Raw genomic sequence first — 12,720 nt, 5'->3', positions numbered from 1 at the left:
TTCCCTTACTCATACTAAGGAGTAGTACGATTTAGGCCCCGCTAAATATAAAATTAAGACAATACCCACCCCCTTGGTGGTTGATTCTGACGTGCTGCGGCCTGACGACACCGCACAAACAAAACCGTCAGTCACATCAGCTCCGAAAATAATAGTCCGTATATCGCTAACCAAAGGAACCTTCCATCTTAACACATCTAATAGCACCGTATTCCTTCCCCCATCTGAATTTAAAGAATCAGATTAATGGCTTTGGGATACAAATCTGTCATCATTCCAATTTTTGCGATAGCAGTCAGCATTTTTGTGAGCTTTAGCTTCGCAGCCATGTACGGTATTGCAATTGTGGCTCTTGGTATGCTGAGCACCATTGCAACTGGACTAGCCATAGTTACTTATGGTCCAATCAGTGAAAACGCTGGTGGCATAGCCGAGATGGCTTGTATGAGCCATAGATTCCGTGAGAGGACCGATGCCTTTGATGCTGCCGGTAACACCACAGTGCCCATTGGAAAGGTGATTTGTAATTTAGTTTGACATAATTACACCGATCATCCATGTGGTTTACCCTGGATCATCCCTAAACTTCTTTTTTTGTGTTGCTAGTCCCTTGAATTTTATTTTTTAACGCCAATAGTCCCTTCGTCTCACTGTCGTTTTGTTTTTCCGTTAACTTGGCCCATGTGCATCTCATGTGAGGGTAAAAACGTTATTTTGGTTTTATTATATTACTCCCTCCGCTCGAGATTGTCCAGTATTCTTTTCGGAATGTCTCAAATTAATTGTCCATTTTCAAATATGGAAGGTAAATTTAATGAAGTTTACAATAATGTCCCTAATGAATTAATTAAATTGCAAAAATGATATGGTTTTCTAATTAATTGATTAAGAGTAAAACTGTAAGTAAGAAAAAAGTACAGAAAAAGTACAGTGTGATAATGACATTTCTTAAATTGTGTGTTTTTTGTATGGTGATAATTAATTTGGGACGGAGTGTGTATGTAGGTATAGCAAGTAGTTTTTTGTAAATAATATTCTTTTTATTCTTTTTTTTTTTTTTTTTTTGCTTTTACGGGGATTTGCTATTAGGGATTTGCTATTGGGATGCTCTAGTATCACTGGCGTTATTTGGGGCGTTTGTGGGCCGTGCAGGAATCGACATTGTTGATGTGCTGACATCGAAAGTGTTTATTGGTCTAATCGTTGGTGCCATGCTTCCCTACTGGGTTATCAGCTATGACCATGAAGAGTGTAGGCAGTGCTCCTCTGAAAATGGTGGAAGAAGTTCGTCAACAATTCAACACCATCCCTGGTCTCATGGAGGGCCAATGCGATTTTTTAAAATCCGTTTAATTAATCGGTTAATGGGTCAAAATTGGATTTGCTGGTCAAAGCCGGTCAAATTCAAATATGGTCAACATTTTAATATGAATTTAAACTAGAATTTTTGAATTTTTGAACAAATGAATGATTATGTTAATGTTTATTATGTTTATGTTTTTAGACAATTATATTAAAGTTTATGTTAATTTTTATGATTTTCTTCTATATTTACACATAATTTTGAAATATATGATTCAAATGTATAAAACGTCCAATCTGATTAAACCCCGATTAATCACGAGTTTCCGATTACTCCCTCCAAAGTCAAATGTTTTTAACTTTCTGGTTACTGCAGGTAGCGATTTCTGCATCAAACACCTGTGGTGCATGGGACAATGCCAAGAAGTACATTGAGGTAATATTTGGAATTTTAAGTACCTAGTAACCAAGTAATGGAGTATATATTAAGTGATAAACAATTGAGTTATAGAATAAGTGTACTTATCTGGCGTATTTATACTATTATATATTTTCATTGAAGTGTTTAACAACATTTTGAAGCATTTAAATTAACAAAGTCACAAGTTTTGATCTTTTTTGCATCGATGCGAATCTGCGCATCTACAGCTCTCAATTGTATGAAAATCTACGCCTATGTATTCTTGAATATGAAAATGTCAATATTTTTAAAGATGTCTAAATATCTTACTGTTGCGATATTCTTGTGATGTTGTGATATTATTTTTTTGGGTAACCAAGGAAACCCTCCTATGAACGAGCACATTGACTCCCCATAGAAGGTAAAACCTCGGGTAATCTAGCCCCCCGAGCGCGAGACCTGGTACCGGGTGAATTTGTGATATTGGAGTAGAAGTCTTTCATATTAGCTTAGTTAACAGGATAGAACATAATGAGTAATTTGGTTACTGTATCTTAACGTTTGATAATCGACTGCGTGTCCAAATAGTTCTCTAAAAGCTTTATCTTTTGATAAATTTGAATCAGGCTGGAGCGTCGGAACATGCACGATCACTTGGACCAAAGGGGTCAGATTCACACAAGGCTGCGGTTATAGGTGACACCATTGGTGACCCATTGAAGGACACATCGGGTCCATCTCTCAAAAATCTCATAGAACTCATGGCTGTAGAATCGCTTGTTTTTGCACCGTTCTTTGCAACTCATGGTGGTCTGCTTTTTAAGCTTTTTTAAGACCAAGCATGTGGGTCCCCTGTTGTAGCAGTATGTCGTCTTAGTTAACCCTGCAGCAGCATCTCTATATCTATTTATGTTTGCGGCGATCAGTATTTTTGGATGATATAACTTGGAATTTGCCAATGAGAGGAGAGTTTGCGCCAATTAGTATTTTTGGCTGCTGTTATAATCATGTGTTCCATCTATTTCTTGCATGAATAAAAGTTATTTTAAAGGGTTTTTCTCTTTCAACACTATTTGCCCTACTTGTCTTCATGTTGCAACAATAGTAAGTTGTACTTTCATTATAATATATTGTTATTAAAATAAATAAATAAATAAATAAATATTCACATATGCAAAAATGAATTTACCTTCACTAGTTTTCGAATTCAAATCAGTTTGTATAGTATCTATCTACTTATACCTTAAAAGAGGGTTTTTATTAACTAATAAATCTTTACAAAACTTCCTTTAAGACCCTTAGATCAACAAAAGACATTAATCTACCCTTTAATCTAATGGTCCATATTCATCCTCTTTGATTATTAAGTAATAAATCAAAAAACTTTAGTAACGTACCTAAAATACCCCTAAATTAATAAAAAAACACCCGAGCTTGTAACAAAATTAGGGGTTACATTCAACATTATCAAAGAACATCTTCCATTCCGCAAAACGTATCCGCCTCATCCTCTCAAATTTCAAGTATCTTCTTATTCTAAAATTTCACGTCTCCTAACCACCGATCATTACCTTCTTCGCCACCAAATCACGTTCGCACCGTCACCGCCTTTGTTGCAAACACCTTCGTCTGATAGGTCACTATTAATTACACGAACGATTTGTTGGTATGTGAAGTTAGGGTTTCAGGTTTCGTGGTGAGTTCCTAACTTTAGGCAGCAGCCACCAGTTTCTTTATGTTCGATTCCATTGCCACCACCTTTGCCACCTAATCATCATCCTTTGGTTTTGAACAAATCCGATACATCTGGCTCTGTTTTGAAGTCGGCTAATTTGACAAGTGGTGGTAGTATCGGTGGTAATTGGTGTAGATTATGGAATGATGATGATTATTATTTTGATGGTGAGAAACATAAATAGAGTCAGAATCAAAATTATGGCTTGGACCACTCTAGATACACAGGTGCAACCTTATCACCAAATCTGGGTGTGACACACGAATCCAGCGCACCGATTTGGCCTCCTGCACCTAATCTAATGCTACAAAGACCACGACTTTTTCAAATACCTAATTCTTAAATAATGGTAAATCTTTTCGGTTTCCTTGTTTTTTATATTATCTTTGTCTATGTTGTTAGATTTTATATAAAGATAGGATTTTGAGATAAAGTTTGTAAATTTGTGTAGGTGAATGTTTCAACAACAACTTCATCATCATCTGTTGCGAATTTTCAGTTTGAGCCCCCTTCAAACCAAAACTATCCATTGTGGCCAGAGGAAGAAAATGTGTTTTTTTCTCTTTTATATAACCTTTTCAACTATTTGTGACACATTTTGTATTTAAATTCATTTAGTTTGTTTGTCATATTCATTTTGCATTAAAATGTGATCTATTAGGCCATGATGTTGGTTAGAGTTGATTTTTTTTTATTAAATTAATACAACATTTGTTGATGGTGGTTAATGACGGGTAATTGGCATGAAAAGGCCATATCTTTTTTCGTTAGAAAATGTGCTAGTTCCACCTTTTCACTGCAAGTTTCCGCCCACTTCAAGATCAGACGAATTAGCTTCTTTTAGCAATGGCGGTACTACTACTATCGAGCCTGCATATCCAGTTTTCAGGTGAATATATGCAATAATTTGTCTACTACAAAGTTACTGTTTGTTTTAGTGGTTGAAATTTGTGATTATTGCAGAGATAGTCCTTCAATGTCAGTCGTCAGACCCGATCCGATAACAAAGAGTTTCGTCAACGAAAACGAAGTTCTGACTCGAGATTTTCTTAAGTTAGCACCCCCTCAATCATCTCAGTTGAATTCGAGTTCGAAAGAGACATTGCATCTTTCACCTTGTATAGACCCATTATGAACTTTTACCACCTCATAATATAATATAATGTGAGTTTGTTTTTTAATAATATATATTGTGAATTGTGATGATACTATTCTATTTGTTTATATGTAATTTTAATTTGATGGATTTATATTGTTTGATGATTCATTTGTTTATGTTGTCTGTAGGGTCAATCAAAAGATTCAACCCGTTTGACTGGAATGGGCGGGTCAAATCCGCAGTCTTTTTATAGTTTTTTTTTCAGCTGCGAAAACACCTATGGTGCAGGCAGGAAACGGTGAGGCAGGGGAAATTGTTGATCTAAATTATTTATTGGTTCCGTAATTTTACATGCATAAAGTGGCATCATTATATTTTAGGGTTTAGGGTTTAGAGTTTTTAGGTTTTAGGTTTTAAGTTTAGTTTTAGGGTTTAGAGTTTAGATTTAGGGTGTACGGTTTAGAGTTTAGGTTTAGGGTTTAGATTTAGGATTTAGATTTTAGGGTTTAGAGTTTAGGCATCTTTGCCTAATTTAAAGCAAATTGATGTGTCACATAATAATCTTTCTGGTATTATACCAAAATTCCGAAATGATGTGAAGTTTTTTTTAATGATAATCCGTTTATAGGTCAAGTTATTTCGGGTGGACCTAACGCGCCACCTGGGTACGGACCAAGTTCTAGTGGACCGGTTCATAACTCACCTGGTTCGACCGGTTCGACCGGAACTAATGTTGGGATTGTTCTTGGCGTTCTTGTTTTTGTTGGGATTATTATCTTTGTTGTTTACAAATGTTGTGTTAAAAAGAGACACCAAAAGTTTGGTCGTGTCGAGAGTCCCGAAATTGGTAAAGAGTTAATAAAAACAAGTGATGCTACAAGTACTGTAAATGGTTATGGTGGTGGTTTAAGTGAGTTGCAGAGTCAAAGTAGTGGTGATAATCATAGTGAAATGAATAGTTTTGAAGGTGGTAATGTTGTGATTTCGATTCAAGTTCTTCGACAAGTAACAAATAATTTTAGTGAAAAAAACATTTTTAGGTAGAGGTGGTTTTGGGGTAGTTTATAAAGGCGAATTACACGATGGAACTAAAATTGCGGTTAAAAGGATGGAATCGGGTGTAATGGGTACCAAAGGGTTAATCGAATTTCAATCTGAAATTGCGGTGCTTACAAAAGTCCGACACCGACATTTAGTTGCTTTACTTGGATAGTGTATTAATGGTAACGAGCGACTTTTGGTGTATGAGTACATGCCACAAGGGACATTAACATAACATTTGTTTGAATGGAGAGAACATAACACGTGTTTTTTGAGTTGGAAACAAAGGGTTTCGATAGCTTTAGATGTGGCACGTGGAGTTGAGTATTTGCATAGTTTAGCACAATCGAGTTTTATTCATAGAGATTTGAAACCGTCTAATATTCTTCTTGGTGATGATATGAGAGCAAAGGTTGCGGATTTTGGATTGGTTAAAAACGCGCCTGATGGTAAATACTCCGTTAAGACTAAACTTGCTGAAACGTTTGGTTATCTTGCGCCCAAGTATGCTGGTGAGTACTTTCTTGTTTCAATCATTAGTAATATTTGAATTCCTTTGAAGCTATTAAACTGGTGAAAATTGTTTTGTATTCTGTTTCAAGAGTTTGGAACTATGGCTAAGAGACTTTAATAACTCTAAAAACTCTTAAAGTATGCAACTTTTTAATCAAACAGTGAAAATGACAAGTTTTTTGCAACACATTTGGTTTCAAGGTTTAATCTTCTTTGAGTTTAGGCAGAATTGTAAAAGACCCAAAATCTGTCTTTGGGATTCTTTTTCTTTATCAGCTAAGTTAAATGATGTAGTAATTTTTTTTCCTGATTTGGCTTCAAGATTTGTGAATTTGGCATTCAAGTTTCATACTTTAAACTGGCAAAATTTGTTTTGTATTGTGTTTCAAGAGTTTGGAACTATGGCTAAGAGACTTTAATAAGCCAAAAATCTCTTAAAGTATGAAACTTTGTTGATCAAACAGTGAAAATGACAAGTTCTTTCTACACAATTGGTTTTAAGGTTTAAACTTTTTTGAGTTTAGCCAGATTTGTAAAAGACACAAAATTTGTCTTTGGGATTCTTTTTCTTGATAGCCAATTTTTTACCCATTTGGCTTCAAGATTTATCAAGAAGCGTGTAACTACTTAAATGATACATTTTTTACCCATTTGGCTTCAAGATTTATGATTTTTGCATTAAAGAAGCCTGTAACAACTTAAGTGAACTTAGTTTACCCATTTGCCTTCAAGATTTGTGATTTTGGCATTAAAGTGCCTGTAAAAACCTTAAATTTGATAGCTTTTTTGTTCAAACAACTTAAATTTGATAGCTTTTTTGTTCAAACGACTTAAATTTGATAGCTTTATTGATCAAACAACTTAAATTTGTTCGCTTTTTTGTTCCAATAACACTTTTTTATTCTTCAATTGAAACAACTATTGGAAGAGTAACTACCAAGGTGGATGTTTTTGCATTCGGAGTAAGTATTAATGGAACTAATAACAGGCTGAAAAGCACTAGACGAAACCATGCCCGATGAAAAGTGTCATTTGGTAACTTGGTTTAGAAGGGTCCTTATTTCAAAGGAGAACATGTTAAAGGCCATTGACCTAACCCTTGAAACCGAAGATGAAGAAACACTTGATTCCATCACAAAAGTAGCCGAGCTTGTGGGTCACTGGATGGCCCGCGAATTGTTTCAAAGACCCGACATGGGTCATGCAGTGAACGTATTGGGCCCACTTGTAGAACAATGGAAACCTTCACGACCTGAAGAAGATGATGGTTATGGAATTGACCTACAAATGAGCCTTCCTCAAGCACTACAAATATGGCAAGCAGGTGAGGGTACTTCTAGAAGGTTTGATGTGTCATTTACGCATTCGAGTATACCGTCTAAACCTTCGGGATTTGCGGACTCATTTGAACCTATGGACTGTCGATTGAGCTTGATTTTGTTGAAATTTTTTCATTTTTTGTCGCCTTAAATGGCTAAATTGAAATACATTATTCTTTTATTTATGTTTTTCATGTTCATTATTTTCGTATGGGCAAATTTGTAACCGTTAGGATCACACGAACAGTTTGTTAGGCAGTTGTAACATATGCATTACAATCTATTTTTGCTTAAAATGTATAATAGATCATCTTCTTTTTGGTTGTATGTGGGGTGTAAAAGATAACTTTTTTAAACTAGATGACTAAATCTGGGTCATAATTATAAAGGGACGTGCAGAACATGAATTAAAAGTTGTATGTCGATATGGGTAAGACCAAATCTTAGCAGTTAGAGTAAATTGGTATTGTGCATTAAATTATTGATAAGACGTAAGTAACATTTTGTCCAAATTTGGTATTTTGTTAATTTAAATAGATGGAATACTAAATGGGTTAGAAACATGGATTGAATTCCAGGCTGTTTGAAGTGGGATTCTTAATAAAGCCAGCTATTTTTACTAATGAGATTAAATTAGTTGATGTGGGTTGTGCTGGGCAGTGTACAATCAATCATGATGCTAACAATTATTAAAACGTAAAAGAACTTTGTTTTCTAAAAGATTTAACTTCTAGCATTAGAATATTTGTTGGACCTTTTCTTTAAGGTGCAATCAGATATTAACTTCCAAAAAGTTTTTGATTCTAAATAGTTTATTTTTTCTCTATGCAGTGCCATATATGCAATTCATTCCCATATCTTGCATTTGACGATGTCATTCAAACATGCGGTTAGGTTGCTGAGATTAAGCCTATTGATAAGTTGTGAGGATTCATGTTGTGCATGTTCTTTTCTGTTTTAAATAATGGTTGTTGTGTTTTACAGTGACTTTTGCTACACTTGGTGAGAAAACCATGATTATAATGTATACTAACGGAGTATCATCTAAAACACTTTAACAATAAATAAGCAAATCGACGTTTAAATGGTATATCTTTTTTCGAATTTTATATATCGAAAAAGTATATATTTATCAAAAGTATAGAATAGTGTCGGTCAGTATATAATATGTATAGAATAGGGTTTAGATTTTAGGTTGTAAGGTTTGAATTTTATGGTTTAGATTATAGTGTTTAGGGTTTAGGTTAGGATTACCTATAATATTATCATATGTGATCTGTAATTTGTACATTGATTTTACTAATTAAATATGTAATCGATTTGTTCACCATGATTTTCAAGCATGTCGAATTTGATTTATCTTTTTTTTCATACAAATTTAGGGTTCATAGGATCGACTATAACATCAGGTATGACGATTATATTTTAGGGTTTAGGTTTAGGGTTTAAAGTATAGATTCTAGGGTTTATATTTTAGGGCTTAGGGTTTAGGGTTAGGGTTTAGAGTTTTTAAGGCTTAGGTTAGGGTTTAGGGCTTATGGTTTAGATTTAGGGTGTAGGGTTTAAAGGTTAGGTTTAGGGTTTAGATTTTGCGTTTAGGGTTTAGGTTAGGGTTTAGGTTTGGGTTTAGGGTTTAGATTTAGGGTTTTGGGTTTAGATTTTCGGGTTTAGAGTTTATGTTTAGGATTTTGGGTTTAGATTTAAGGTTTAAGTTAGGGTTTAGGGTTTAGATTCTAGGGTGTAGGGTTTTGGATTTAGATTTAGGGTTTAGGGTTTATATTTTAGGGCTTAGGGTTAGGGTTTAGAGTTTTTAGGGGTTAGGTTAGGTTTTAAGGTCTAGGGTTTAGAGTTTAGGTTTTGGGTTTAGATTTAGGGTATAGGGTAGGGTTTAGAGTTTAGATTTAGGGTTTAGGGTTTAGATTTTAGGGTTTATAGTTTAGGTTTAGGGTTTTGAGTTTAGATTTAGGGTTTAGGTTAAGGTTTAGGGTTTAGTTTCCAGGGTTTAGATTTTAGTGTTTAGGGTTAGGGTTTAGATTTAGTAAATAAATCAAAGGATTTAGAAGAGTTTAGGGTTTAAAGTGTATGGTTTAGATTTTAGGGTGTAAGGTTTAGATTTTATGATTTAGATTATAATGTTTAAGGTTTAGGTTAGGATTACCTAATATTATCATATGTGATCTGTAATATGTACATTGGTTTTACTAATTAAATATGTAATCTGTATACTATGTATATTATGATGTATTTTACTATAATTATTTATGAGTTGAGTTGGTTTGACTTGGTTACATTCTTTACTGGGATTCATTGATGTACACTCATCATTGTGTATGTGTATCTGCAGGATCATGGACATCATCTCAAGAAACTAGCAAGTCTCCATTACAGTTTAAGGTGAAAAAGAACCTGAAAACTAAATCAAAGAAAGCAATCAAGCGAATTACCCCTTGGACATGTATAAATTTGTATAAGAGAGCGGGGAAACATGTGTAGTGACCCGAACTTTTCCATGTTTATATATATATTAAATGATATTGTTATTTACATGATTAAGTGTTTCCAACATGTTAAGCAATCAAACTTGTTAAGACTTGGTTAATTGAAACGGAAATTTTGTAAACGTCTGATTACCCAGTATGACCAATGATTCACGAACGCTATAAGTTGTATATGACATGATGATACATAAATGAATAAATATATATGTTTAACATGATATAATGATCATCAAGTATCTCATTAAAAATAGTAACAATAAGTTATATACTTAAAAAGGAGACTATTGACGTATGAAACTCGAAACGATACATATAACGATTATCGTTATAACCATGTCTTACTAAATATATATGAAGCATATTAATACATTGTTATATTATATATATATAACATGATAATATGATAATTAAATATATCATTAAGTGTATTAACAATGAACTACATAAGTAAAAACAAGACTACTAACTTAAGGATTTCGAAACGAGACATATATGTAACGATTATCGTTGTAACGACATTTAAATATATATATCATATTAAGATATATTAATATATCATAATATCATGATAATATAATAATTTAAAATCTCATTTGATATTATAAACTTTGGGTTAACAACATTTAACAAGATTGTTAACCTAAAGGTCTCAAAACAACACTTACATGTAACGACTAACGATGACTTAACGACTCAGTTAAAATGTATATACATGTAGTGTTTTAATATGTATTCATACACTTTTTAAAGACTTCAATACACTTATCAAAATACTTCTACTTAACAAAAATGCTTACAATTACATCCTCGTTCAGTTTCATCAACAATTCTACTCGTATGCACCCGTATTCGTACTCGTACAATACACATCTTTTAGATGTATGTACTATTGGTATATATACTCTAATGATCAGCTCTTATCAGCCCATGTGAGTCACCTAACACATGTGGGAACCATCATTTGGCAACTAGCATGAAATATCTCATAAAATTACAAAAATATGAGTAATCATTCATGACTTATTTACATGAAAACAAAATTACATATCCTTTATATCTAATCCATACACCAACGACCAAAAACACATACAAATACTTTCATTCTTCAATTTTATTCATCTAATTGATCTCTCTCAAGTTCTATCTTCAAGTTCTAAGTGTTCTTCATAAATTCTACAAGTTCTAGTTTCATAAAATCAAGAATACTTCCAAGTTTGCTAGCTTACTTCCAATCTTGTAGAGTGATCATCCAACCTCAAGAAATCTTTCTTATTTACAGTAAGATATCTTTCTAATACAAGGTAATACTCATATTCAAACTTTGATTCAATTTCTATAACTATAACAATCTTATTTCGAGTGGAAATCTTACTTGAACTTGTTTTTCGTGTCATGATTCTGCTTCAAGAACTTTCAAGCCATCCAAGGATCCTTTGAAGCTAGATCCATTTTTCTCATTTCCAGTAGCTTTATCCAGAAAACTTGAGTTAGTAATGATGTTCATAACATCATTCGATTCATACATATAAAGCTATCTTATTCGAAGGTTTAAACTTGTAATCACTAGAACATACTTTAGTTAATTCTAAACTTGTTCGCAAACAAAAGTTAATCCTTCTAACTTGACTTTTAAAATCAAATAAACACATGTTCTATATCTATATGATATTCTAACTTAATGATTTAAAACCTGGAAACACGAAGAACACTGTAAACCGGACATACGCCGTCGTAGTAACACCGCGGGCCGTTTTGGGTTAGTTAATTAAAAATTATGATAAACTTTGATTTAAAAGTTGTTCTTCTAGAAAAATGATTTTTCTTATGAACATGAAACTATATCCAAAAATCATGGTTAAACTCAAAGTGGAAATATGTTTTCTAAAATGGTCATCTAGACGTCGTTCTTTCGACTGAAATGACTACCTTTACAAAAATTACTTGTAACTTATATTTTTGACCATAAACCTATACTTTTTCTGTTTAGATTCATAAAATATAGTTCAATATGAAACCATAGCAATTTGATTCACTCAAAACGGATTTAAAATGAAGAAGTTATGGGTAAAACAAAATTGGATAATTTTTCTTGTTGTAGCAACGTGAAAATTGGTAACAAATCTATATTAATCATATCCTAGCTAACTTATATTGTATTTTACATATATTCTAATATATTATGTAATCTTGGGATACCATAGACACGTATGCAAATGTTTTGACATATCATATCGACCCATGTGTATATATTATTTGGAACAACCATAGACACTCTATATGCAGTAATGTGGGAGTTAGCTATATAGGGTTGAGGTTGATTCCAAATATATATATACTTTGAGTTGTGATCTAGCTTGAGACGTGTATACACTGGGTCATGGATTGATTCAAGATAATATATATCAATTTTTTTATGTACATCTAACGTTGGACAACTAGTATAGGTTACTAACGAGGACAGCTGACTTAATGAACTTAAAACATCAAAATATATTAAAAGTGTTGTAAATATATTTTGAACATACTTTGATATATATGTACATATTTGTTATAGGTTCGTGAATCGACCAGTGGCCAAGTCTTACTTCCCGACGAAGTAAAAATCTGTGAAAGTGAGTTGTAGTCCCACTTTTAAAATTTAATATTTTTGGGATGAGAATACATGCAGGTTTTATAAATGATTTACAAAATAGACACAAGTACATGAAACTACATTCTATGGTTGAATTATCGAAATCTAATATGCCCCTTTTTATTAAGTCTGGTAATCTAAGAATTAGGGAACAGACACCCTAATTGACGCGAATCCTAAA

General features: G+C 33.1%; 1 protein-coding gene and 2 pseudogenes across 1 annotated transcript; all 3 read left to right on the top strand.

Annotated features, from left to right (window-relative positions):
* The first annotated feature begins 246 nt into the window (after positions 1 to 246).
* LOC139847026 (pyrophosphate-energized vacuolar membrane proton pump-like) lies at positions 247 to 2,535 on the top strand (annotated as a pseudogene).
* Positions 2,536 to 3,195: 660 nt separating this feature from the next.
* LOC139841885 (uncharacterized) lies at positions 3,196 to 5,158 on the top strand. Its single transcript, XM_071832272.1, has 3 exons — positions 3,196 to 3,786; positions 3,889 to 4,326; positions 4,401 to 5,158. Exons 2-3 carry the CDS (start codon positions 4,181 to 4,183, stop codon positions 4,570 to 4,572), a joined length of 318 nt encoding a protein of 105 aa, XP_071688373.1. The 5' UTR covers positions 3,196 to 3,786; positions 3,889 to 4,180; the 3' UTR covers positions 4,573 to 5,158.
* Positions 4,816 to 7,736, top strand: LOC139847017 (receptor-like kinase TMK4; annotated as a pseudogene).
* The last annotated feature ends 4,984 nt before the right edge of the window (positions 7,737 to 12,720 follow it).

Source organism: Rutidosis leptorrhynchoides, chromosome 1 (assembly GCF_046630445.1).
Source record: "Rutidosis leptorrhynchoides isolate AG116_Rl617_1_P2 chromosome 1, CSIRO_AGI_Rlap_v1, whole genome shotgun sequence".
Taxonomy (NCBI): domain Eukaryota; kingdom Viridiplantae; phylum Streptophyta; class Magnoliopsida; order Asterales; family Asteraceae; genus Rutidosis; species Rutidosis leptorrhynchoides.
Note: the sequence above shows the minus strand (reverse complement) of the source record. Positions and strands in the feature narration are given on the sequence as shown.